This window comes from Martes martes (genome assembly GCF_963455335.1).
Source record: "Martes martes genome assembly, chromosome: 11".
Classification (NCBI taxonomy): domain Eukaryota; kingdom Metazoa; phylum Chordata; class Mammalia; order Carnivora; family Mustelidae; genus Martes; species Martes martes.
In genome coordinates this window covers 23,130,825-23,157,745 of record NC_137899.1, presented here as the reverse complement: position 1 = coordinate 23,157,745, position 26,921 = coordinate 23,130,825, and the positions used below count along the sequence as shown (strand labels likewise).

At 35.3% G+C, this 26,921-nt stretch overlaps 1 protein-coding gene across 1 annotated transcript in view; it reads right to left on the bottom strand.

Annotated features, from left to right (window-relative positions):
• Nucleotides 1-26,921, bottom strand: part of ORC5 (origin recognition complex subunit 5) — an 87,309-nt gene that overhangs the window by 14,895 nt on the left and 45,493 nt on the right. The window contains exon 12 of the mRNA XM_080818809.1: nucleotides 23,937-24,047. Coding sequence (XP_080674935.1) covers nucleotides 23,937-24,047 — 111 coding nt within the window. The remainder of the gene's footprint in view (nucleotides 1-23,936; nucleotides 24,048-26,921) is intronic.

The following is a 26,921-nucleotide window of genomic DNA, read 5'->3' as shown; positions in this document are numbered from 1 at the left end:
TCACTACAAGAATGGAGCATCAGATAATGAAGTGAAATGAATAACTGACACTCCTTTCAATATGCAGCACAGAATTAAGTGCTTCTTTATACCACCATCATTTTTAAACTTTAACTGGATTCACTGACCTCACCCCTAGAAGCACGTCTGTTTAGTATCTGCCCAGCTTCTTAGGCCACACTTTCAGAAGAGATTTACCTCAGGCATCACAGGGCCTGTGCTATTATTCACATTAAGAAAGTAACATCTAGACTTTTACTAGAAACTAATCACGGATCTTTTCTGAAACTAAGCTAAAAATGAGTAGTATCTGTTTTCTAACGACCTACTACATATAACATTTTAAAATTCACTAGACAAATATTTATTGGGTTCATAAAATTACAAACAGTATACCCCTTCTTTCCTAGGGTTTGCCCCCAAATAATATAATGGTGTTCACAAATATAAAAATCGATATGTATTACAACAGGGATGTAAAAAGAATATTTTTTAATCATTACCTTTAACTTTAATTTTTGAAGTTCAAGAACAGGTACTAATAGGTGAAAAGTGAAAGACCTTCTTTTCTTGATTGATTTTGAAATAGGCAGTAAAATCAAGAGTCAAATAGGTAATTAAATCATTTTAATACCATAAAATTCCTTCACATTTTCATTAGAAACACAAAGAGGAAAATGAAATGATAGAAATGGGAATTCAGGTGATACAAAATCAAAGAGAATCCAAAGTAGCCTACAGCTGGCACACATTATTGATATTTTCTAAGTGAAGTTATTTCTACAGTTAGTACTCTTACCTCATCCTATGAAGATATAAGGAAAGTAAAAATGATTCAAGGCAAAATGATTTCATAAGTTAGTAAATGCTTTCCTTAGTAACATTTTGTATGTACATATAAATAAAGTTAACGGATGGTAAAAAAATTTTTTTCAAGTTATTCTACATTTTCATAAAAAATAAGAGCTTCCATTTATCTAGTGTAGGAGTTAACGTTCAATGAAACAAAAATGGTTAAAATTAAGCTGGTTGTTAAAAACGTGTGAAATAGTGATATGCCCATCAAATGATGTCCTCTATAAAGCACTCAGCACAGTGCCTGGAACACAGTATTTAGTAATTTGAGGTATTATTTATATTATTACTACCTATTAGCATTATTTTTCAATTTCAAATTTTTTTATTTTTATTTTTAATTTTTTTTAAAAGATTTTATTTATTTGACAGAGAGAGACACAGCAAGAGATGGAACACAAGCAGGGGCGGTGGGAGAAGAAGCAGCAGGTTTCCCGCCAAGCAGAGAGCCTGATGCAGGGGATCAATCCCAGGATCCTGAGATGAACTGAGATGAACTGAGCTGAAGGCAGAGGCTTAATGACTGAGCCACCCAGGCACCTCTCAATTTCAAATTTAATGAGTTTTTCTAATAGCTCATTAATTTATTTAAAACTATATTATTTTATTTGAAAACACTGAATTTCCTATAGCTTTCTAAGATACCATTCTTGACTTATTTAGAAACAAAATAAAACCTAAAATTATCTGCAGGCTAAAAATATCTGTATTAAAAATATAACAAATTAAGAATTATATGGCAGTTTGGACCCAGCTGTAGAGAAAATTAAGGAACATGAGAACAGTTCTGAAGAAATTAACCAAAATGCAGAGTACACAGATACAAAGAGGGAAAATATAAAAGAGATAATTGAACATATTTCTAATCAAAGATCTAGAAGGAAAACAGAGATGGACAAAAGGGAGCACAAGCAGTATCTGAAGAGATAACAGATAGGAAATTCATTTGAGGAGATGAAAAACACCAAAGCACAGAATTAAAGAGCTAAATAAATCCAGAGAAGGAGGAATCAAAAGAAATCCACACCTAAACAAATCATAGTGAAAGTGCAGCCTACAAGGTAAGAGGAGTTCTTAAAAGTAGCTAGAGAAGAAAACACATTACTTTCCAACAAGTGGCAGCTGGACCTATGGATACCTGAAGAACAAAAAAAGCCATAAAATCATGAAAAGATAGCTTCAGTGTACTGGGGGAAAAAAAAAAAGTCACTGTTAACTCAGAACTGTATACCCAGAAAAAACCAGTATTTTAACACTGAGGATGAATTAAATGCATGTCCAAACTAAGACCAACCAAAGGTTTGTTACCAAGAGATACCTACTCAAGGAAATTCCTAAAATGCACCTCTAGGTGAAGGGAAGTCATCCCATTAAAAGGTGAAATGCAAGAAGGAATGAAGAATGAAGAGGGTGGAAAATACAATGGTAATTGAAATGAATGTGCCTGCAGAAATGATAACAATAATGTATTATGGGTTTAAAAATAAGATTAAAGTACACAATGCCAGTAATATATAGATTGGGAGTACAGAAAATCAAGTTAAAATTTTCTAAAGTTCTATGGTATCTGAGAAAATAATAGTACTTACTAAATTTTGACTTTGATAAGCACGACTATTATAATTTTTAGAGTAACAACTAAGAGGAGAGAAACAAGAGTATGTACTTCTAAATTAGTAGGGAGGAAAAACTGAATTATAAAAATAATCAACCCAAAAGAAACAAAAATAGAAAGTATAAAATAACAGACATAAACAAAATTATATTAGTAATTATATTAAAAGTAAACTAATTGCTGAAAATTATAAACAAAGATGGCCTGAAAAAATAAATCCAACTTTATACTGTTTAGAAGAGATACCTCTAAAGCAGAAGAATATGGAAAGTTAAAAGTCAAAGGACAGAACGAGATACATCAAATACTAACTAAAAGGCAAAATGAAGGTATATCAACACAGATAAAACAATTTTAAAAGAGATTTAAAGAAAGGTTCACTTAATAATGACAACATGCATGCCCAGTGCTCATCTCTCTTACAAGATGAGTTGCTTGAGATCTTTACTATGAAGGAATGAGACAAAGAGCAAGACTGGCAGCCAAGGAATAACAGGGGTCTTTGGGGGAAGAGTACACATCACTGAACACCAAGACAAACTCGTTATCCTTCCTATTTTGGAAGCAGGTAGGAATCATGACAGAAAGTAGGCCTGAAATTTTAAGAAGGTTATATAGAAAAGAATTAACACAGTTTCCTACGGCAAAATGCATACATTAACTTCAATCTTCTCTATTTTTCTGTAAGGGATTCATTTGCTAAAGTAGGTTAGTAATAGTCATTTGAAACTCACACAGTAATCTTCCTTATTATTAAATGCAGGCTTCTTTAGCAGTTTCCTTTTGCAATAGAAGAAAACATTAATTACCTTTTTACTCTGCCAGTGGCACTTCCTTGTAATATTTCTTATAACTTCTACTTTCCTGCAATTCCAATATTCTCATATATTTAATCCTTTAACTTGAATTGTATGCTAAATTATTCTTATATATTTTTTCATAAAGAAACACAAAAATCTGTCTTTAGTTAAGTTAGAATTTAAAGAATTATTTTTGGATAGCTTACTTTTACTACTTTATCACATTAGTTTCAACAAAATTCCAAAGGCAGTAAATTGAACTCGATAATCCCTGAAAGTCACTACCAGAATTCCATGGATAATTGCCAGAATTCCATGGATAATTGTGTAAATTGTGTGAAGGACAGAGTATCAGTTTAAGATACAGCAGTCAAAAACTATTAATTATTTATAATTATAAATTATTAAACATTAAGATGACTACTCAATGACAGTATGATTTATGAAGAGCTAATACACAAAAAAAATCTAAAACTAAATGAAGCAATTAAATGAGGATGTGATTTTTCAAATTAAAAGTGACTAATTTCAGACTTTTTTATTCCTTGACTTTACCATATGAACAAAAACAATATACAAACAGAGTTTAAGAGAATACTACACAAAGCAATGTACAAATGTACCAATTTAAAAGTACTCTGCCAGTTTATTAAAATATTGCTAGAATAACACTGAAAAAAAATCGTGTACAAAGATTAACTTATGGCATGAACATTTTAAATCTCAAACATATTTACTTATACCTAAAAGAAAACTTGCAGAAGAAAATACATGAAACTTTTGAAAAATTATTTCTATACGTGTATAAGTTCACAAATATCTATCTACCTCAGAGGACTGTCCTCTTAGAGCTAGATGTAGTTCTATACTTAGTCATTAAAATGGCAGAGGGGGCAGAAGAGGAGTGAAGGGAAGGGCTTTTTGTTAGCATCTCCACATCTAGAAGACCATTTTGGGTTATAACCATAGGTCTGTGTATGTGTTCTTATGAAGTACCTGTGTTTGTTGTGCACAAGGTTCACTATTTTGTAACATCTAAGCTTTTTGGATGTCCTGAGGTGACAATGTATGATAAAATGTACAGCTAGTGAATTAATCAATTTATAAGTTTCTTTTTGTTACTGATAGGAAAGAAGCATCCGGGACATGGAATTGTTAAGCTGTCTCTGAGAAATATCAGGACTTACTAAGATGGCAGCAGAGAGGCAGAAGGAAGCATAGAAGAAGAGATGTGTGTGGATGTGTTCCTATTTACATTGTAATGATGACTGTTAATGTGTGTGTCTCTCTGGCTGTACTATAGGAATACATTAAGTGAGTCAATGCAAATATACCTCCTTGCTAATATCTGAAGAGTACAGATTGGATAATAAATTCTTTTAGAAGCATCGTACATTGTGTACTCTTGTTACTTTATGTCTCAGTTTCAATTGAAGGGAATACAGTATTTTAATTGTAACTCTGCCAATATCTTTATCTAGAGGGTTGCCATTTTTGTCTTTTAGGAAATTTTTGTTGCCAGGAAAAGCAGGATTACATTCTTTTTCTTTCAGATGGAAATGGTGTATTCTTGGTTATCAAAATACTCATAGTTTGAGGACTCTGAAATGGTAAATATTCATGGTGTGTAAAAAAGCATGATCTTAACTACATTAAAATGCTTACTTGTGTAGAAACACACATGGGACCTAGAAGTCAAACTGTAAACTGTTTGTGATTATGGGTAACTTTGTTCTTCGTTTCTTGTGTTTTTCAGTTTCCTTTCACATGTTAACTTTCATTTTTTAAATTTTTTAAAAAAGATTTTATTTATTTATTTGACAGACAGAGATGACAAGTAGGCAGAGAGGCAGGCAGAGAGAGGAGGAAGCAGGCTCCCCACTGAGCAGAGAGCCCGATGCGGGGCTCGATCCCAGGACCCCGAGATCATGACCTGAGCCGAAGGCAGAGGCTTAACACACTGAGCCACCCAGGTCCCCTTCATGTTAACTTTTAAAAAATAAAAATTTTAAAACCTAAAAAAGAGTATCTACATTCTTCTCCATTAGCCAGTTCATAAAAATTATTTAATTTTTATTTCTAATTGCATATTCATGAAACTTTCTACAGCACCTCCTGAGTTGCTCTAAGTACTGTGGATCTACTAATTTACTTCTTTGCCCAACTTAAAATGTTCATGATAACATAATGAAATTGTATCTCCAGGCTGGCATTAATACCTAAATAGTTTGATGTGATCAGTGGGAATATGGCAGAAGTCTCTAGATGGTGAAGGTACTTGGGACCAGATTCATTATACATAGTGTCCCAGTTGTGTGTGTGTATATGTGCATGCATAAGGTAGAGGTGGATGACGGTCTTTCCCATCTGCCGCAGCAACCAATACTGTTGTTAGAGTCATTCCCATTGGTAAGGCCCCAAATGCAAGAAGTAATTCTGAGTAAGACTCTGTTTCTAGCAAAGAATAATAAACTGGAATATACTGCAGTCAATAAAATTAATGTCCTATTTTTTTAAAGATTTTATTTATTTATTTGACAGACGGAGATCACAAGTAGGCAGAGAAGCAGGCAGAGAGAGAGGAGGAAGCAGGCTCCCTGCTGAGCAGAGAGCCCGATGCGGGGCTCGATCCCAGGACCCTGAGATCATGACCTGAGCCGAGGCAGAGGCTTTAACCCACTGAGCCACCCAGATGCCCTAAAATTAGTGTCTTAAAGGGATTTAATCTTGATTGGGAATAAACTCCCTAAATAATAATGGTAAAATATATTTGAATATTCTGAAAAAAAATGTTAGCACTGATTTACAGGTTTCTCATGCAACTGAACTTTTAATTACCCTTGAATATACTATATAAACAATTACTAACAAAGAGCATAGAAAGTAATGTTAGAAAGAAAATATAAAAAATTAAATTAAATTAAAATATAGGAGAACTTCTGATCCAGACAAGATGGCACAGATTCATAGTTACTGTTCTTCCTTAGACAACTACATACCCTGGAAATAACCTAAGAAGCAACCAAAGGACGACTCAGGAAGGCAGACTACTTAGGGACCAAGGACTAGAGGAACAATATAAAAAGCAGAGGATCCTATGATTCTCCACCCGACAGCACAAAGTGATCCAAGCCGAGCATTCCTAATTCCCAATACAGAGCAGAAAGCTACCCACGTAGGCTTATTCCTCCCTAGACTGAACACAAATCCTGCCCCCCACAAAACTGGCAAATGTGAGTTCAATATCTCAAAACACTGTCCTTCCTGAAAAAAAGTGGAAATAAAGACATTCTCAAATAAAGGAAAACTAAAGAATCTGTAATTAGCAGACCCACCCTCAAAGCACAATCAAAGGAATTTTTCTTCAAACAAAAGGAAAATGTTAGAAGAAGGAACCCTGAATGCCAAGAAATAAGACAGAAGAGTGGAAAGCGCAGAAATACAGATAAATCAAATAGGCTATCTCCCCCATGAATTTTCTTTTCTTTTCCCCCCATGAATTTTCTAAATCACACCTGATTAAAAACTATACCACCATCTGATACTCAAAAAAGACAATATCAAAAACACGAGATACCAGCTCACACCAGTCAGAATGGCTAAAATTAACAGCTCAGGAAACAACAGATGTTGGCAAGGATGCAGAGAAAGGGGAACCCTCTTGCACTGTTGGTCGGAATGCAAACTGGTGCAGCCACTCTGGAAAATAGTATGGAGGTTCCTTAAAAAGTTAAAAAATAGAGCCATCCTATAACCCAGCAATTGCACTATTAGGTATTTATCCAAAGGATACTAACATAGTAATCTGAAGGGGCACATGTACCCCAATGTTTACAGCAGCAATGTCCACAACAGCCCAACTATGGAAAGAACCCAGATATCCAACGACAGATGAATTGGTAAAGAAGATGCGGGGGATGTATGTATATGTGTGTGTTTGTGTTATTTTTATATATATTTTTATATATATTTATATATATATATTTTTATATATATTATATATATATTTATATATATATATAATGGAATATTACTCAGCCACCAAAATGAATGAAATCTTACCATTAGCAACAATATAGATGGAACCAGAAGGTATTACGCCAAGTGAAATAAGTCAGTCAGAGAAGACAAATACCATATGATTTCACTCATATGTGGAATTTAAGAAATAAAACAGATGAACATAGGGGAATGGAAGGAAAAATAAGATGAAAATTGAGGGATGCCTGGGTGGCTCAGTTGGGTAAGCATCTGCCTTTGGCTCAGGTCATGATCCCAGAGTCCTGGGATCGAGTCCCACATCAGACTCCTTGCTTGGCGGGGAGCCTGCTTCTCCCTCTGCTTCTGCCTGCCACTCTGCCTGCTTGTGCTGTCTCTCTCTCTCTCTCTCTGACAAATAAATAAAATCTTTAAAAAAAAAAAAAAGAAAAGAAAAGAAAATTGAGAGGGAGGCAAACCATAAAAAATCAGAATACCAGGAAACAAACTGAGGGTTGCTGGAGGGGAGGAGGAGGGGGTATGGGATAACTGGGTGATGGGCATTAAGGAGGACATTTGATGTAATGAGCACTGGACATTATATGCAACTAATGAATCACTAAATTCTACTTCTAAAACTAAAAAAAAAAAAAAAAAAAAAAAAGAAGACCAGAAGAAAAAAAGTGGATTTAAAAAAAAAAAGCCAAAAAATAAATAAATAAAGGGATGAATATAAAAAAGAAAAGAAAAAGTTGGAAAGCAAAGGAACACTGACATCACTTATAAAACAAATACACAATTACCACCTAGCAATTATACCATCAGGCATTTATCCCAGCAAACTGCATGTTCACACAAAAATCTATACATGAATGCTCATATAGCTTTATTTCTAATAGTGAAAACCAAAACTATATAACACAAAACAAAGAATGGGAGAGCCTAGATGTCCTTCAAGGAGTAAATGTTTAAACAAACTATGGTACATCCATATCACAGAATACAACCCAGCAATAAGAAAAAGAATGAATTATAACATATACAGCAATTTGGATGAATCTCAAAGGAGTTAATTATGCTGAGTGGAAAAAGCCAATCTCAAAATATTACACACTAAATAATTCTGTTTATAAAAATTCTTTTTTTTTTAAAGATTTTATATATTTATTTGACAGAGAGAGTACAAGCAGGGGGAGCAAAAGAGGGAGAGGGAGAGGCAGACTCCCCACAGAGCTGGGAGCCTGATGCAGGGCTTGACCCGGGACCCTGGAATCATGACCTGAGCCGAAGGCAGACGCTTAACTGACTGAGCCACCCGGGTAGCCCTATAAAAATTCTTGAACTGACAAAACTCTAGAGATGGAGATTGGTGGTTGCCAAGGATTGACAGAGGGAGCAGGAAGGAGGTAGGTATGGTTATAAAAAAAATTGTGGTGATGTCACTGGTCTGTATCTTGACTATACAAACCTACACATGGGATAAAATTTCACTAACTAATTAGGCACAGACATACATATAAATAAATACATGTAAAAGTGGGAAATCTGAATAAGATCAGTGGATTGAATGAATGTCAAACTCCTGTTTTTGACACTACAATTTTGTAAGATGTAACCTTTGGGGGAAACAGAATAAAGGGAATATAGGAAGAACCCATATTATTTCTTAAAAATGAATGTAAATCTATAATTACCTCCCCCAAAAAAGTTTATTTAAAAAATAGACACACAAGATCCAATAAAATACACACAAAAAAATTTTAATGACATATGGTGAAAAATGTTATCTAGACTTACTATGGTGATCATTTCATAGTATATGCAAATCTTGATTCCTTCTGTTATACACCTGAGACTAAGATAATGTTGTATGTTAATTATACCCCAATAAAAATGTACATACATACATACACTGATAAAATACACAAAATACAGAGGACTTTGAGAAAGACGTTACAAACTGCCAGAATAAATATTCTCTCAAAATGTTTAAGTATGTTTAAGTATCTAATGAAGTTACAAATATCTACTTGTAGAAATATAAACACTTTTTGACTCATATTTATAGGGATTTAAGAAATTACTCAATAAAATATTGCTTAAAATGGACAAATCAGAGATGTTAATTATTTCAATATTGATGTGTTACTGTGGTGAAGCCATATAGATTTTAAAAAGCATACAGATTACAGATTTTCTTACTGAAAGCCAGATGGTTAGTTATGACTTGTGGTTCAGCAGCAAAGGATTTGTAGCTGCTGGTTTCATGCTCTGAGCCCATAAAGATCTCAGAAAGTTGTTACAAGCCTGTGACTTGTACAACTTATTTCCTCTAGAACATATGATTATAGCAAAACTATTATTATGTAAATCCCAGCCTGAGTGTTCCACATTTTCCCAAAATTTACTTTTTATTTCTATTTCTTAAAACTGTAAAAGTTTTTTGTTCGTGTGGGGGCTATAAAAACCAAATGCTTCAATATAAAAATGACTACAAGATAAAATTCTGAGCTAGTCCAGCAGGACTGAAAACCTTGGAGATCAATGCCTCATTTTACGGATGAGAAAACAGACATCATAAAAGGATGAATGGCATTATCAGTCCCTGGTCATTCACCCCAAACAAATATGTTGAGGCACTTCAGCAGATGTTGCAAAATTATTTAATCCAAAAGTCCCTGTGAAAAAGAATACATACAACATGCAGACCATGTTAGAGGTTTACCAAAAAAATTTCAGAGTTGTAATAATTTTAAGTTAAGCACTTAATCTTAGAATGTTTAACATATTAAAAGTGTTTAGCCAAAATAATGCCTCCCTTTGACTACTGATGAATATTAGAAGGTGGTCTGCCAAAGCTATTAACTACTGTACTAAAAACCCCAGTCAGTGTTTTTATCTTGTCTTCCAGTGTTCCTCAAAATTCCTGAGAATGCTATATATGTAACCTGGCATTCCTTCCCTCCTTCAGGATCTAGTGGGGGGGGGGGAGTTATAGGACTGGTTAATATTAGAGATCATGGGTAACAGTGGTATGGGGACTGGAACTTATTCTTGAGTCCAAGCTCTACAAATCAGATACAGACATTGACAGATCTAGACCTCTAACTTATAGATACAGACACCGTGATAGGCATTTTAATTTCTTCAGTCCTCACAAGAACCCCACCATGAATTAGGTACTATACATAAACCTCTTTTTCCAGATGAAGAAACAACTTCAAAGAGGTTAGTAAATGTCTAAGGTCACTGAGCTAACAGTTGTTAAGAGCAGCCCTGAATTTGAATACCATCTAAATCCAAAGCTGATATTCCTTACACTACCCCAAAAGGGAGCTGCAGAATACAGGAAGTGATAACTTTGTTGGGACAGACTAGGGAAAGCTTTACAGAAGGAGTAAAATGACAACTCTGGAAGCATTACACACTGAAAGGGGGTTCTGTGAGTGTGCTGGAGGTTAGAAACCCAGCAGCAGAGACACTGCAGACAAAACAAAGACCTTAATGAAATTGTAACAAAAAGGAGAAAATATCTCCACACAGCCAAATGTCCTGCCCCAGGATACAGGTAATAGCATTAAGAATAATCAACAATCCAAAAAAAAAATAATAATAATCAATAATCCTGTCAACAAAATTATCAGATGTGAGGGGTGTGATGTCACCAAAGTAAAATATTAAAGTGGAATTTACTAACCTAATGAAATGTTAACTTTTCATAAATCAGACTGCATATTAGACATAAAATTACTGTTTTCTTTTTAAAGATTTTATTTATTTATTTGACAGACAGAGATCACAAGTAGGCAGAGAGGCAGGTAGAGAGAGGGGGGAGGCAGGCTCTCCGCTGAGCAGAGAGTCCATTGCAGGACCCTGGGATCACAACTGGAGCCGAAGGCAGAGGCTTTAACCCACTGAGCCATCCAGGCACCCCAAAATTACTGTTTTTAAGGTTAGGTTTTTAAAAGACAATTTAAGTTGGGGAAAAGCATGATTTCTTTTTTTTTTTTTTTTTTTTTTAAAGATTTTATTTATTTATTTGTTTGACAGACAGAGATTACAAGTAGACAGAGAGGCAGACAGAGAGAGAGGGAAGCAGGCTCCCTGCTGAGCAGAGAGCCGGATGCGGGACTCGATCCCAGGACCCTGAGATCATGACCTGAGCCGAAGGCAGCGGCTTAACCCACTGAGCCACCCAGGCGCCCCAAGCATGATTTCTTAAAATCTAAAATTACATAACTAAACAACACTAAAAATGGTATTACAAAGCAAAATTTCTCATACATTTGTGGATTAAAGACCATTTACAGTTGAAAACATTAAGTTAGGATAAGTTAAAACATAAGTTAGGATAAACATTAAAATTTTTAAAGGCAAAAGCAATGAAAACGTCTTTCCTGAAGCACTGAAATCATTCTCAAGAGGTGTCATTTTAATTATTTAAGTAAGTTTAAATTTTTGTAGGGAAATTATTACCCCCCCTTTGGTTTCTATTACCTATTAAGGCATATTCTTTTGTCAATAATTTTCAGATTTTAACCATTTTCCACAGCTGCTTTTCTTATCTGTTGTGTCAAGCTCAAATTCAAATGAATATGAAAGTAGCCTAGGGAGTGGATTTTCTTTTTCCAAGTCAGGATTTAGATTTGGTGCCAGGAAATACAGAATCAAGTTTAAAAAAAAAAAAGAAAAAAAAGCTGTACTAGAAGAAGTCAGGATCTAGATGAAGATACGGACAAAACTTGAGAAATGTGGAGAAGAGTTATGGAAACCATTTAATATTAGTGTTAAGCTTGAGTCATATGCTGCCATTGATGTTTTTCCTCAAAATAAAATTTCTGGTTTTTAGTCCTTGGTTTAAAAATAAAACACCTAAAAATCTGAAGCATCCTGCTATCAAAGAAAACAGTATTTCCCTAGTTTTCATGTGCTGCCAGCAATATTGACCATAATTAAATAATTTTATTTTACTTTATCTTAAAATAATCAATCTGCCTAAAGTCAAATGCTGAAGTATCTATTTTTTCCCTCTGACTAGCTTCTCGGTCACGAGGGAGGCATTCACAAAGAAAAATTACAAGTGAAAACTTCCTCATACTTGGGTATTTTTTAATTTACATGTTAAATGGGCTTGTGCAGTATTTACTTAGTTAATCTTTGCTCTGTGTACTATTATGTTCTTTGTTCTCATCCATGTAGGGGATGAGCTGATTATTTATGTCTTAACAAGAGGAGTTCATGTACCACAGTGAGGATTTTTTTTCTTAATCTGAGAGGCAGTCACTAACAAGCTTCAGCTGGAAGTGCTTGATGTTAAAACAGTGTGAACCTGCTCCTGGGCTAATAAACTATGTTCTTTCTGCCAACAAAAGGAAATCAATTTACAACTGTAATTAATTTTTAACATGCTCATTATTTTTATACTTTCATAGGTTGGTATCTATGTCAATTGATTTGTGAAATACCCTGTCCTGTTTGTCCTGGAGGAGATTTACAACCTGAAACCTACTAAATTATTTAAATAAAAGAACTTAACACATGATATGTTAATGCATGAGGTTCATACAACCCAACAAGCACCACATTTGATTTGATTTCAGATGACATGATCGTTCATGAGCACGTGGCGGACATCAAGAGAGTTCAACTGACAGTTTTACACACACAAAGTAGAACTGATGAGTGTGGCAGTAGAAGGGATAGGCAAATGCTGTCAAAGACACTCAACTTAAAATCATCACCTCTGGGAATTCGCCTTTGGAATTTTTATTTCCAAAAAAAAAGTGGGGAGTAGACTATTAGTCTTCACTTATGGTCAGATAAACAAAAACTGGCATATATGTTTTTACAATAGAGAACTAAAGAGAGCGCCTCTAATCTCTGGAACTTAACACACAAATGACTGCAAATCGTTCATATCTAGAAGACCATAACTGCAAGCTGAGGAGAATGGGAAACCATTCATTAAATGAGTGAATCTCGTGTTGAAGGCACTGTGTGAGAGAGACAAAAATGAAAAGACAAGGGTCTTTGTGGCGTCAAAGAATTCAATGTATCAGAGAAGACAAACACATAATAAAAAGGTCATGACACAATATGAGAGGGATGGATGCTAGTGATATGTACAGACTCAACTATCTGATTATAGAGAAGAGAATGAGTAACAGGGAGAAAGGCAAAATGTGGAGTCATTGAGAAACGGCATTTGGGGGTGCGGAGCATGAAGCATAAAAGAGAGCTCAGCAGTGGTAGGGAGACAGCACATATAACACTACAAAAGAAAAACTGGTATGTTTTCAGAGACGAAACAGTTGATTGTGAATGACGTAGAGTGTGAATAAAGAAAGTGGCAGAAGAACGTTACAGGAAAATGTAATGCTATGGAATGGAGAATTGATATTACAGATAATACAGCTCATTTTAAAAAGTGAAGACAGAAAAACAAGATCAAATTTATTTATTTTTTTTAAAGATTTTATTTATTTATTTGACAGCACAAGTAGGCAGAGAGGCAGGCAGAGAGGGAGAGAGGAGGAAGCAGGCTCCCCACCGAGCAGAGAGCCCGATGCGGGGCTCGATCCCAGGACCCTGAGACCATGACCTGAGCCGAAGGCAGAGCCCTTAAGCCACTGAGCCACCCAGGCGCCCCAAGATCAAATTTATTTTTTAAGATTTATGCCGACGACTGGAAGATAAATTCAGAAGTACGTGATGACAGGGAGACCAGTCATAATGCTGGTGCATTCGTCTAAGAAATAATGAAGCTACGTGTTTAAGGTAATGCAGGGTGGGTGGGAAGAAAGGAGTAAGTCCAAGAGTCATTTGTACTTAGGAGGAAAAACAGACTAGACTTGGTGACCGACTATGGGGAAACAAAAGTGTTCAAAGATGATTTTTCCATTGAACTAAAAAAAAAAAACTGTATTATTTCTGTTTTTCCAGCACCTAACATCATGCACGCCACAAAGCATGTGCTTTGTTAAAGGATGAATAAATAAATGATTAGTTCTGAAATCCAGGTAAGACTGAAAAACAGAAAAAAGGTTTAGGGACTAATTTTTGGTTTGGATAGATCAGTGTAGGATGGATGTGGCACGTTCAGGTATGATTGTTCAGTTGGCAATTTCGGTCCAGAACCAGAGAGGATAATGGCTAGAAATACAGGATTCAAAAGACATCAGGGGCGCCCGGGTGGCTCAGTGGGTTAAAGCCTCTGCCTTCGGCTCAGGTCATGATCCCAGGGTCCTGGGATCGAGCCCCTGCTCAGCAGGGAGCCTGCTTCCCCCTCTCTCTCTCTGCCTGCCTCTCTGCCTGCTTGTGATCTCTGTCTGTCAAATAAATAGAATCTTAAAAAAAAAAAAAAAGACATCAGCAGGCACACAGCATCTGAAGCTAAGGGAGGAGATAAGACAGTTGTGTGTACACTTATTTCCTTTTCTGATTCCTAAAAGGGCATGATTATTTTTGATTCTAAGAATTCAACTCTATCACAATTTAAGGTGTCCAAGGTGAGGGAGCAATTAGATGCTACAGATGACTTGGCACTGAGAACCGCAATATTTCACTATGAGAAATGAAATACGTCTTTGTATGGGCAGGTGAGACCAATGTCCTCCAAAGGACTCCAATTAGTTGCAAGCTGATAAGAAATCAAGACAATTTCTCATTGGAAATCCCCTTAATCATCAACATTTCTTCTAACCATCTTTTTATAAAAGTATTTTAAAGTATAGCACACATTTCCTTAACGTAGATTTTTCCAGGTCACTTATCTCCTAAACTGTTCTTATTAAAACTCCTTTCCTCATGAAAACGAACTAGTCATACAGCTCTAAGGTATGCATTTGCCTATATAGTCACTATATTAATAGTACAGGTTTTTGGGGTGCCCGGGTGGCTCAGTGGGTTAAGCCTCTGCCTTCAGCTTAGGTCATGATCTCAGGGTCCTGGGATCGAGTCCCGCATCAAGCTCTCTGCTCAGCAGGGAGCCTGCTTCCCCTTCTCTCTCTGCCTGCCTCTCTGCCTACTTGTGATCTCTCTCTGTGTCAAACAAATAAAATCATTTTAAAAAATTATAAAAATAGTAAAGGTTTTCTTAAACACACACATGCAAGCACACACCCCAATATGTTCTTTTGTGCTTTCAGAAAAAAAAAAAAAAATCTGCCAAGTCAAAAAAATTGTATTGGTGTTGAATACACTTCCCCAAAAATGTGAACAAAGGGTATATATTTGGAATATTTATTAGAAGCACTACTAAGCTCTGAGAAACGTGGCTATGAAATATTGCCTACAAAAATAAGGTACCAATGTATTATTTTACTCAGAAGTTGAAAGCATAATTTATGCAATATTTTTTATCCCTTAGGCAGTATTTTATATGTCACCCTGAAGCAATGGTTCCATTTTTCTAGAGTTCAGTAAAAACGCCTATCCTGGGCTAATATATCGACAAAGGCAAAGTGGCTACACTGATGAAATTTAATACCAGATTTAGGAAGACAAGAGAAGAGATGAGTAGGGGTAAACACTGTTCTTTTACCAATGATGACAGGAAATTCAACCTTTACCCCTGGCAACAGAGTAAAATATACTATGCCTTTTTTTCATCCTTGGTCATAATTAATACTAGATTCCTTACCACCAAAGTAACTTTACTCTTTTCAAATATGAAATATCCCCAAATAGTTTTTTTGTTTTTGTTTTTTAATCTCTGGGAATAGGCACAAACTACAGAGTGTCTGATGGCAGAACAGTAATACACCCACATCAGGGGTAGGAGTGGATTTGAGAATCTAATTTACTGCACCAGTGGAGACTGAGCACCATGGCGGTCAGGCCCTTCACTGCTAGAGAAGGGTCTGCCTCTGTCAAACAGCACCCCTGCTGACCTATTCATCAGTGAAGTAGGCATCAAGTAAGCCTCCTTTACCATGTTAGCAATGAAATGGCCCAGTCTCAGTTGTGATTAAAAATAGTAAGATTATTAGAAAATGTTAGCATTCAAGATATCTTCTGTGATTTATGTAATTTACCTTAATAGCATCAAGTATTTAAGTTGGATAATACGGAGAATATTGGAATGCTGGCACAAGCCAAATGAAGCATAAAGAAATTACAAAAGAATAGCTTTTCACATTTTCTAATACTCTAGTATGCAGGGAATTTGTTTTCAGGAAAACTGCTGTTTGCCAACCTTAATATAAAGAAAATTACCATACTTCAAGTCACTTCATATGAATATATTATAGCTAGATTTTAGGATGTTACCCTTTACGTTTACAAGATTCAAATTCTCACCTAATCAGTACATGCATGGGATAATATTTCATCAACTATGATTTCTGATGTTATGTGACTAGCATTTGATAACTGTTAATTACTTTTTCGGTAAAAACATAAATCAAACCTCTGCAATATTATGCAATAAACTGATTTTTTAAGGTAAAGAGGTTTATAAGTAAAGTCTACAAAATCAGCTTATTTGGTTAAAGTAGCTTTGGTTAAAATTTTACAAAAGCAGTTTGAAATACTGTGTGTAAAAGAGTGACACAATAGGGTAACTTTTTTTTTTAACTTTTTTAAAAAAGTATTTTATTTATTTATTTGACAGAGAGAGCGAGCACAAGCAGGGGGAACAGCAGGCAGAGACAGAGGGAGAAGCAGACTTCCCACTGAGCAGAGAACCAGATACGGGGGCTTGATCCCAGGACCTGCTCCTAATCTGAGCCAAAGGTAGACGCTTAACAATTGAGCCACCCAGGCGCCCTAGGGCAACTTTTAATCATAAAGTATTTGAAATACACCCATGTAACTTTTTAAGATCCACTTAGTTTATAATAAGCCAAATATAATACACTGCTTATTTGTCCATAACTTAATAAGTTTCAAGACTTAACTGAGATTGTTTGATACCAATAGACTGAACTAACAGAATCTAATTTAGTTATAACTAAATCTAAGTTGGTATTAGCAAAACTTAGTTATGCACAGGTATTAAACAATCATGCTCTATAAACACTAAGTTCAAGGCATGTCAGAAGGAAAGATTCAACAAACAGGTTTGTTCATTTTACTTGGAAGAAGACATTCAAATACCTATATTATCAAAGAACGGGGACTACTGAAGTGAAAAATTCTATTTTTATCTACTCACCTTAGACATTTTAATATTAATTTCCCCTTTAAGTATTTAAGTATCAATTCCCTCATTCAGCATGTCTGTCCTCTCACTAAATACACCCATAGGCCATTAACCCTAGTACAAGCTAGAAGCTGGCAGCTGCACCAAGACCAAAAGAAGGGCAGTGGAAGCCACAGACTGGCTCGGAAGCCCTGAGGGGAGGAGCAGCACCCTCTTCACATTCATACTCTATCTAACACAGTGCCTGCAACATAGCAGGCCTCAATAAGAATCTGTTACATGAAATCTTAAGCAGAGAAAAAAAAATTAATTCCAACCTGGGAAAGAAGATAAATACTAACTGAATTTGAAGTATGAATTAAAGTAGATTAGATTAAAATTTTTTTTAAATGTTTCAAGTTAAATAATATTAACAAAATCCCTTCTATACTGTAAAAAGACCAGAAAATTATATAAATTTAGTGAACTACCTATATTAGAAGAAAAATGCCAAAAATCTGTTTTTGGTTGGATAAAAGGTTAGCTGCCCTAACAAGTGTAGCAAAAACGTCTTCCAGCTATGGTAAATTAGAGACAAAGCATCTACTTCAAAAAAGCTCTCAGAGATGGGGGCGCCTGGGTGGCTCAGTGGGTTAAGCCTCTGCCTTCCGCTAGGTCATGATCCTGGGATTGAGCCCCGCATTGGGCTCTCTCCTCGGCAGGGAGCCTGCTTCCCCCCTACTCTCTCTCTGCCTGCCTCTCTGCCTACTTGTGATCTCTGTCTGTCAAATAAATAAATAAAGTCTTAAAAAAAAAAAAAAGCCTCTCACAGATGAAATAACTAAATTATAATTCTGCATTCTAACTGATAATAATTTGGAAAATATCACAATTATTAGTTTAAGTATATCCTATATAGCTTATAAAACCACCAACTAAATGAGCAGAAAGCTTAAGGTTATCTAAATGTTACTATAATTAATGCAACTTTTATGGGGAAAGATCAAGTTGATTCATGACCAAAAAATTAAACTGATGTAACAAATATAGTTCAAATATATTCCATTATGTATATGGTATCATGATGTGAGCTCACAAGCAGAGAAAGTAGAAATGGATATGGATAATGTACAGATATTATACTTTGCTCAAAAAAATTTTACTCTTAAAATGAAAATTTATAAGAACACTTTAATTTTTCCTTATTATACACACCTAAATAAAAAGCCATTCAGAAATGAGATATTAATTACTGAAAAAAATTCAACTTGTCTATATGGTACATAGAACTATTTTTTAAAGGAACAATGTATGCTCCTTTTCTTATTTTTCAGCTACTTCTTGATATTAATTTAGAGTGCATTCTCATAATACAGGATACAACACACACTATTTTCAAACTTCTGAAGTGTACAATTACAGTGAACTAACTTCAAAAATAATTCTTCAAAATGCTAACTGATCAAATAGGATCAATGTTAACATGTAATATATGTGTACTTAAATCTCCTTAATTTTTTAAAGATAATTTTCCCTTTAAAAGTCACTTTAGAAACCACTATTGGGACATCTGGGTGGCTCAGTTGTTAAGAAGCTGCCCTCAGCTCAGGTCATCGAGCCCCACATAGGGTTCCCTGCTCAGCGGGAAGCCTGCTTCTCCCTCTCCCACTCCCCCTGCTTGTGTTCCCTCTCTCACTGTCTCTCTCTCAAATAAATACATTAAATCTAAAAAAAAAAAAAAAAAAAAAAAAAAACCACGATTATCAGTAATTTTAGAAATAAATTCTTCAGCAAGTTTATCCTCTAAGAAAAGAGAAGACGCTATGGCTTAATATTTTAAAATAAGTAATATACATGATTATAATCTTAAAGAACTGTTCCTACTATGTTCACCGAAATATAAGACTATGGAGGAAGTCAACAAGGATGAGTAAGAGAAGATACTGAAATATCAAAAAGATGAAATAGATCATGCAAAAATTTCCAAACAAATTATCATTTTTCTTCAAGGAAAAAAAAGAAAATAAAAAAGCATAACCTGGTTTTACTATACCTCTGGGAAAAAAAGGACAATTCAGCAGTATTTCTTTTTTTTTTTTTTTTAAGATTTTATTTATTTATTTGACAGACAGAGACCATAAGTAGGTAGAGAAGCAAGCAGAGAGATGGGGGTGGGGGGAAGCAGGCTCCCCGCCAAGCAGAGAGCCAGATGCGGGGCTCAATCCCAGGACCCCCGGGATCATGACCCGAGCCGAAGACAGAGGCTTTAACCCACTGAGTCACCCAGGCGCCCCTCAGCAGTATTTCTTTTAAAGATGATAAATGGTCTTCAATAACATATCTGATCAAATTAAAACCTGAAAGTAATACCTCTAAACTTTACTACTTCCTGCATGTAAATGGTATAGTTTACCCATTCTAGCCATGCTGACAGGAAAAAAAGAATGAAAACACCAGAATTAATGCTTTGCCATTCACAAAGTTCATACACATATAAGAGCTACATTTGTTTTACGTGAGTGACAATTTTTAAAATAGTCCATGATCTTGACAACACAATGACATTAAATAGGATAAGGCTAGACTTATCTTAAAAGTCTCAGAAAAATTTAAAAACCGTATTTCAATCTGAAAAATCTGAGCATTAATCTAACATAAAAAGTTAAATGTGCTAACATTCTTTTACCTATTTAAGAGACTAAAAAAATTAATGAATAGAATTGTATCCAAAAATTTTTTTAAGGTTTTATTTATTTATTTGACAGAAAGAGATCATAAGTAGGCAGAGAGGCAGACAGAGAGAGAGAGGAGGAGGCAGGCTCCCCACTGACCAGAGAGCCCAATGCAGGGCTCAATCCCAAGACCCTGGGATTATGACCTGAGCCGAAGGCAGAGGCTTTAACCCACTGAGCCACCCAGGTGCCCCGTATCTAAAATTTAATAAAGAATAAATTCAGAAGAATACCAACTATAATACAATACTGTTACTAATACTATTATGAATTTGATTATTATTCTCACTTGGAATTTTAACTTCAAAGATTCCTTAAGCTACTATTTTTATAATTTTTTACAGAATAGATTTAAATGGATTTGAATAAAATGCAGTGGAAATAAAATTCCACTTCAAGTAAACTGTGAACATATGTACCACATCTGATCAATTTATTATATATAAAAAATAATAAATAATTCTATAACTGGTAAGTCAAACTAAAAGAACAGCATATTATTATGAAATAAACCCTTAAAACACTTGCATATGGAATAAATGATTAGAAAAATAACACATTACCTTCTCATTAAAGACACACAACAACCAACAGAAAACATTTTACTTCTAGGTAGAAAAAACTCATGCAACACAATTATTTTCCAATCTTATTTACATTTTCATGAACATGTACACATGTATGCATACATACATGTATATATCATTAAACATCTTCAGGCAATTGTATTTTTGTCCAAATAGACCAATGTGTTCATTTAACAAACAGCTTTCTCTAAACACGAAAGACTATTAAAGATGTAAAGCTGTTTCCTTAGTTCATCTTAAAGCTAGAATGCATCAATATCACCATCTAGTGTTCATATCAAATAAGCAAGGCCAACACAAATGTGGGCATCCTCCTCTCACTTAAAAAATTAAGTGAACTTAAGGAAATTATCATTCCTATGGGCAAGAGTAAAGTCTGATGGCTGAATGAAACAGTAAAAATAGAAAAGGTCAGGGATCCCGGGTGGCTCAGTGGGTTAAGCCTCTGCCTTCAGCTCAGGTCACGATCTCAGGGTCCTGGGATCGAGCCACACATTGGGCTTTCTGCTCAGCAGGGAGCCTGCTTCTCCCTCTCTCTACCTGCCTCTCTGCCTACTTGTGATCTCTCTCTCTGTCAATTAAATAAAATCTTTAAAAAAAAAAAATAGAAAAGGTCACTGGTAATCAATGCGAAGGGGAAAAAAGTAAACCTGTGGAAGAAATAACCCTTTTTCTGAATGTGGTTTCAGCCACATTTTGTTCTTAAACACAGTATACATGCTACTTAATTTTCTTGGATACTTTATTGACCAAGCAAAAGTAGAGGTCAACTTCATAGGGTGAGTTGCATCTATCCATCTGTATCCCAAATGGGAATCACTGAGATCAAGTCCTAAATGATTTGTCATCACAGGAATACGAATTCATTTAAAGCCATATTTTAAATATATAAAATTATCATTTTGATTACTGCTACTGAGAAGAAATAAAGAACAAAAACTTCATTTAGGTTGTTAAGGTTGAAGAGAGTTTAACTTCATTTTAAAAATAAAGATACATTTAGGCCAAGCTGTTTCTTAATTACATTACCGACACTGTTGAAAGCATAAAGACTGGTGATACTGTTCTTCTCTAATCAAAGCCTCAGAGTAGCTAGTAAATCTCCAAATCAGCAACCTCGTGCTGGTTTTGACTGTCTATCCCTATAAACTAGACTTACTGCTGGGAACATCTGCATCCAAGTCTGGATGCTGCCAGTGATTTGCTGTGTGGCCTTGGGCAGATCTTTGAGACACTGAGCTTCAGTTCCCTCTCCAAGACTAACCTAGTACATGGCAAACTTCCTAAGATGCAAAACACTCTCGCAAAATAAGGTCCAACATGGAAGGCATCGAGAGCAAGGCGTTATCTGTGGTGATGGCAGTACTACCCGTCCTGGACCACAGCGACAGTGACGGCCATCACCATGACGATACAACCCCATCCGCTCTTCAACGAAATTGGGGCGACAGTTCACAGATGTGTCTTGTTTTTTCCCACTCCCATCCCTTTACTCCTATCATTTCCCCTTCTTAAATTTCTAACTCTACCCACTGGAAGTAAGATGTCAGCTTTATCTAATTCTTTTCCTTTTTATTTATCCAATTTCTCATTTTTTTGTACAACAAACACCTACCACTTACATAAACTAGAAATACTTAAAGAAATGACTCCTACTCATTCTCCACAGCCCAGCTCCGTATTTCACCTTTTCTGTGAAGCTTTCTCTCACCCTGCCCAATCCAGAAGTGCTCTCTCTGCTCTAAAATTCTCAACAGCACTATCCAGCATCCATACACCCTTATACCATTATTCTTATGTACATGTTTTATTCCCCCAGGACAAATTACAAGCTTTCCAAAAGGAAAAAAGAAAACATTTATTATCATTCCCTCTCTCTCCTTTGCACAAAGGTAATTTGGGGGCACTTGAGAAGTATAATCGCATGTCATACAAATGCCTTCCTTAACCATCTACCTCACCTCTCTAGGCTTTGGTTGTCAGTGATTTACTCATTGTGTCATTCTGGGAATACCATTTAAACTCCCTAAAGCTCAATTCCTTTTAATAAAGATAATAATACCTGCCGTTTCATAGTTACTGCAACAGCAAAAACAAAACAAAAAATCATCTACTATATGTAGAAAGCTGTTAACAAATATAAAGTCTGATTAAAAATTAATTTCAGGGGATGCCTGGGTGGCTTAAGCATCTGCCTTCAGCTCAGGTCATGATCCCAGGGTCCTGGATAGAGCCCAGGTAGGGCCCCCCGCTTAGCGCCCTCTCTCTGCCCACCCTGCTCCCTTACACATGCTCTCTATCTCTCTCAAATATAAAATCTCAAAAAAAAAAAATTACCAGCATACATTAGATTACAAGTCAAACATCCGTTCAGGGACTAAATTTATTTGCAGCAAATTTAAACATAAATGTTATTATTTATGTATTTCTCAACCTAAAAACATATATAGAAAACAAAGTGCTCATTGCAAAGTCCGAAGTGCTTTTTAATAATACTAGTCACATCAATTGTTTTATCGTCTGGCCACTCATACCATGGGCTAAGAACCGTTTTTCTGGACCATTTAAGAAATCTGTTGTGATTATATTTTTAATAAACAGATTTTTCTGAGAAAGTCAACTAAAAAAAAGCTTAATGACTTTATTTAAAAATATATATTTTTCATATTTTTCACTTGATCTTAGTCAAAAGGCTGAGAAGAGATTATATTTCATATTTTTATGCTACTGCTGCCATCTAGTGAAAATTTTGAGAACTTAATTATTCTGGAAAAAAATTTTTTTTAATCATACTGTTGACATATATATGAGGAATAAAGATATTATAGGTTACTTTCTTGCAAATATGTTTTTAAAAATTTTGTGTTCATTAGATTATACTTCTACATAATAATTCATCAATTTTATTATGAAGCCACTTATTTAAATCAGCAAGATAATTATAATCATTTAATTTAAAAATTCTTTTACTGAAAAAAGAAAACATCTGGAAACATCAAGTTGGTTTTGTTATCAAGTTATACCTGTAAACAGAAGCAAATTCAGGGATACCCTCAAAGATTCTGTATTTGGAATTTTCAAGTACTTACCTGTTCATGGCTTAGTTAAAACACACTGTTCATGGCTTAGTTAAAACAGTAACATATGCTAACTAAAAATCTACATGCCTGCAATTATACCAACTATATTACCTAAAGAATTCCATAAAGACAGAGAGGACAGATAATAACCTATTATTAAGCTTACCTGGGAAAAGATGTTTGCTGTTGGAGCAACTCTACTGTCCACGATACTATATAATATTGCTAATAATCTGTCTAGTGGAAATGGTTTTGGTCCGAGAAGATGATTGCTTGTCTGTAACAAAAGAACATGGATTTTCTTCTTATAGCGAACTCACTTTCTGTACCACAAATTCCCAGTAACAATATACATACAATACACCCCAAAGAGGCTAATAATTCTAACTTTTAGTCTCAACGCTAAAACCTTAGCTGATATAATGGCTTATCATTCAACATTTTCTTCAAGATTTTCTTAGTATAAACAGGTATTAAATAAACAACTCAGAAGTTGTTCACCCCTAGTCCTGAACATCACACATATTCTGTTGTTACAACCAGATGGTAAGTGAGTTAAGCTAGGTCATCTGTCAAAACAGTCCGTAACCAAAACCAGGGTCCGGGTCCTAACTCCTTGACTAGAACTTAATCCTTACATTTCACTATTCATTCCTTCTTGTGCCATCACCAGGAATACACATTTGTTCAACATTAATAGTTCTAAAAAGATCAGTTATAGTAAATACTAGCTTGGAAAACCAATGAAAGATTTGATAACTTGTGAATAAGCTGTCATCCTGTAATAATGTAAAATTTAAAAACTGAAAGATCATAAAATGTGCATATTTGTGTACAAAGCCAAATGGTACAATGTCTTGTCACCAGAAAACTGAAGTGCTCAAGGTCCACTCCAAGATAATTTTAGTAGCAGTGTTAGAATATAAGTACTCTATATTAGTACAATGGCAAATAAATGGAAATCTGTATTTACATGCATGAGAAAAACTATTTCTTCAAAGAATGACTATAAAGAAAAATACCTACACAGAATTACAAAATGAAGTGTGTGTTTACTCAACTATTTATATCTAAAAAATAGTTTAGAAATCATTTTCCAGGTCTTAAACTTTTTATCCTTTCTCAATAAATACTTCAATTATTTAGAAAAGTACAGGGGCTGATATAATAAATAATTATGTGCCCAGCACCCAATTATATCAACCCCTAACAGTATGGGATATGTGCAAAGAAAAAACATTGGATCACATTACAGATAAACTAAAGGTCCTTTACACTCCGCTCACATCCCATTTTCTTCCTAAAAGGAACCACTATCCAGAATTTGGTGTTTTTACCACTTTCATGACAATTTTTATACAGCTACTACAGATGCATTCATAAACAATATACATCACTATCTGCAAGATCTAACCTCATATAAATGATATTATTTTGGACATACCACTAGTTGCTTTTTTTGCTTCGATATGTTTTTGAGGTTTATCCATATTGATACATGCACTTCTCAGTTCCATTCTGAAGAAACCCTACAGAATTCCATTTTAAGACAAATCATATCTACATCTAAAAATTCATCACTGTAATTCATCACAAATAATCCTGTGATGGACCATCCTGTGATGGACCACATTTCCCCTTGTGCACATGTGTGAGTTTCTCTAAGTGGGACTGAGAAACTAAAGCAGAAAGCAGAGGGCAGAGACAATGCTGTATGATCATCAACACTTCATCTGGGGCACAGAGAAAACTACATTTCTCAGTATCTCCTACCCGTTAGATGACTGGCAATGAATGTGATATCACCTATTTCCAAGCCTGGCCTCTCAGACCTTTAATCTTCTTTTAATCCTTTAATCTTCTTACCCTTTGGTAGCCACTTTAGAAATCACCATGTTTTACTTGGCATCACTACAAAAGAGGGCCACCCAGCCCATTCGCCACTGTGTCATGAACAACATATAAATCTTTGTTATGTTAATCCACTGAGGGTTTGGGGTTTTTGCTACAGCACAGCTGAGCCTATCGTGATCAATACAAAGTACACTGCCATATTAACTTTATTATGGCCAACAAACAGAATACACAGGCTTTTTTTTCGTCTACATTATTACCAATAAAATCATCAGGGTTTTTTTTTTTTTTAGTTTTGCCAATCCAAGAACATGAAATAATGACTGTTGTTTAAAGTTCCATTTCTCAAAAAAAAAAGTAAATAAATAAAAATAGAGATTCATTTCTCTCATTGGTGAATGAGGCTGATAATCATGTCAGGTTTGTTAGGCAACTGAAAAAGGCAGATGTTACCCAAAAAATCAATCACAATAAAACACCTACAGAATAATTAACTTGACTCTATCAGTTTCAGGTATACTCGCCATGATCAGCTATCCTTTTTATATCATTTACCCACTTATCAATTGGATTTTTGCCTTTTTCTTAATGGTTTATTTAACTCTTTAAAAAAAATTCTAGATACTAATCATTTGTTACTAATCATTTGTCCGTTGGATGAGTTTAAGAACTGTGGTTAACATCCGGGCGCCTGCATGGCACAGGTGGTCGAGCATCTGACTCTTGGTTTCGGCTCAGGTCATGATCTCAGAATCATAAGATCCAGTCCCATGTTGGGCTCCACGCTCAGCACAGAGTCTGCTTGAGACTGTCTGTCTCCCTCTCCCTCTACCACGGAAGTACTGTGAATTCTGTCCCCACATCACTGTTAAAACCTAGTTTCTAGTTGAAATTCTCAGGGAAGACTTTTGTCCTCGCTTCACACAGAGTCAGAGTCTGGCAGGGAAATTTCCTTACCAAATCCATTTGCTTGGAATGGAAAGATTTTCACTTTTTACATTTTCTGGTTAGAAAACACAAATCCAATTTAAAATTAAAGTGTCCTGGGGCGCCTGGGTGGCTCAGTGGGTTAAGCCTCTGCCTTCGGCTCAGGTCATGATCTCAGGGTCCTGGGATCGAGCCCCGCATCGGGCTCTCTGCTCGGCAGGGAGCCTGCTTCCTCCTCTCTCTCTCTGCCTGCCTCTCTGTCTACTTGTGATCCCTCTCTCTGTCAAATAAAAAAAAAAAAAAAAAATTAAAAAAAAAAAATAAATAAAATAAAATTAAAGTGTCCTAGTGGCATGTGAGGCATATGATA